General features: G+C 35.8%; 1 protein-coding gene across 1 annotated transcript; it reads left to right on the forward strand.

Annotated features, from left to right (window-relative positions):
- Window positions 1–350: 350 nt before the first annotated feature.
- LOC118453210 (kinetochore-associated protein 1-like) lies at window positions 351–1989 on the forward strand (the record flags this gene model as incomplete). The annotated part of the gene is made up of 4 exons (XM_035902787.1): window positions 351–440; window positions 790–961; window positions 1395–1453; window positions 1594–1989. Coding segments are annotated over 4 exons (555 nt in total), but the record flags the coding sequence as incomplete, so codon positions are not given.
- Between the last annotated feature and the right edge of the window lie 52 nt (window positions 1990–2041).

Raw genomic sequence — 2041 nt, forward strand, 5'->3', positions numbered from 1 at the left:
ATTTCAAAGTGCTACATTAAAAATAGATACAGGCAAAAAAAATTATATCTTTGGGGTTCTTATTTGGTTGGGTTTTCGGGGTTTTTTTAGGCTTGGGGAGGTGGTTTTGTTGGGGGTTTTTTTGGTTTTTCTTTTCATCATTTCCTGTTTGGTCTTTCTGCAGTATCCTGACAATTTTTTTAGGATTTAGGACTAAAACAAAAGACTTCCACTTCATAGAGAAGTCTGTCTTAAACTGTTTCTTCAGTGTCAGGTCAATAGAGTTGGTATTAAAACTGGAAAAATCAGTTGTATGTTTTTACAAAAACAATCATATAAGATGTTATAAAATAGATTGTTATTTTGAACAGCTTGATCCTTATGACTATGAAACTATTGAAATTGTCCTGAAAGTGATACAAAATGCTGATGAAAAGAACACCAGTATCCAGCTGAATCAGGTACGTCCAAATATGTTGCTGTTACCTTGCTAATGGCATCTGTATTGTTTTGTCTATTTATTAGTGTAGTTATTCAAAGGTCTGCTGAAATTAACTGAATGATTCTATCCACACTGGTCTCATTCAGAAAATAGCATTCAACGAATAGTGATCTCTAGGCTGTTTCTTAGCAGTGCCCCGTAGCAGGGGTAAAAACTCTATAGAGAGATGTACCAACTCTTCCAAAAATACATAGGTCTTCAGGACTTAGGCATGTTTACTGGGGGAGCAGGGAGAAATATAGTCATCTTGGGGCTTTTTTCCTTACTTTTTGCTTTTCTTATTTTTCTTTTTTTTTTTCCCCCCATAGGCTTTGAGCCTCCTCAAACATCTGGAATCTTATAAAAGAATTTCTCCACCTGTAGACCTAGAACACCAATATGTTTTAGAACATGTGATTCCCTTATCTCCAGCTGCTCAAACCAGACTGCCTTTTCATCTGATATTCTTCAGAACTGCACAATGTTTCTGGAACATTATATGTAGGTTCAGTATTTTTTATGGCTAGATATATGTATGATTCCATTTCTCTGCTGTCTGTGAACTTTAAAGTTCTATAGTATGTACTTTATATTAATTGTATTTCTTTATTAATGCAGTTTTCATCCCAAGTACTTCTGAAAGCACCTCCCAAATTGCTCCCAAATTGCTACTGGTGAGGTAATTGGCTTTCAATGGAGCTATGACAATATATACAATGCAGAATTCTGTCCTCAAATTCTTTTCTTAGAACCTCTCAAAGAGCAAACTAATCCACGTATCCCACTTCCCAGGCCAGCATGGATAATTAAAATTATATTCTTTCTCTCCCAATGGAGGACTGCATCTAACAGTAAACTGGAAGTGCTTAATTTCATAGAGAAAGCTGCAAGTGGACTGTGATACCATCCTAGACAGCTCTCTTTTTCCTTTCAGCTGCAGAGCTCAGTGAGGAATCCTTTCCAACACTTCTGTTGATTTCCAAACTAATGAAGGTAAAGTAGCATCTTGAAAGGATTTATTTCAAAATTATTCTTTTTCCCACACACAAAAAAGAGCTTTCGTCTTTCTTTTGCATGATTTTGGACTCACTATAGAACTTCTGACAACTCAATCTACTTTAATGTTTTTCTAGGTTTCACTGGATACCTTACACATGTCTGCAGCTCGACATGTCTTTGAAAAAAGATTGAAACCAAAAATATTTGAAATGAGAAACACTGGATATACATCAGTTGTTAACAAGGAAACAACTAAAACTGTGCAGACGATTCAGTCGTATCTGCTGTCAATAATTAATCCAGAGTGGGCTGTAGCTATTGCTCACAAGATTGCACAAGAATTTCCAACAGGTAAGGTGTGTATGTGATGACTTGAGGGGTGAAGTAATGGGACGAGGAGAACAGAAAAGACAAGAAGGAGAAAAGAAAAGCTAGCCTGTAACCAAACATTTTATCAGTATTCTTGGATAAAACCCAGGGAAGTTTGAGAATAAAACTTCGTCTCCTACATCTAATTTTGAACAGTAGGCTAGAACAACAGTCATTTTATAACACAGCATCACTATTAAATCCTTTTTTTTT

Source organism: Egretta garzetta, unplaced genomic scaffold (assembly GCF_000687185.1).
Source record: "Egretta garzetta isolate BGI_Z169 unplaced genomic scaffold, ASM68718v1 C8842834, whole genome shotgun sequence".
NCBI classification, from domain to species: Eukaryota; Metazoa; Chordata; class Aves; order Pelecaniformes; family Ardeidae; genus Egretta; species Egretta garzetta.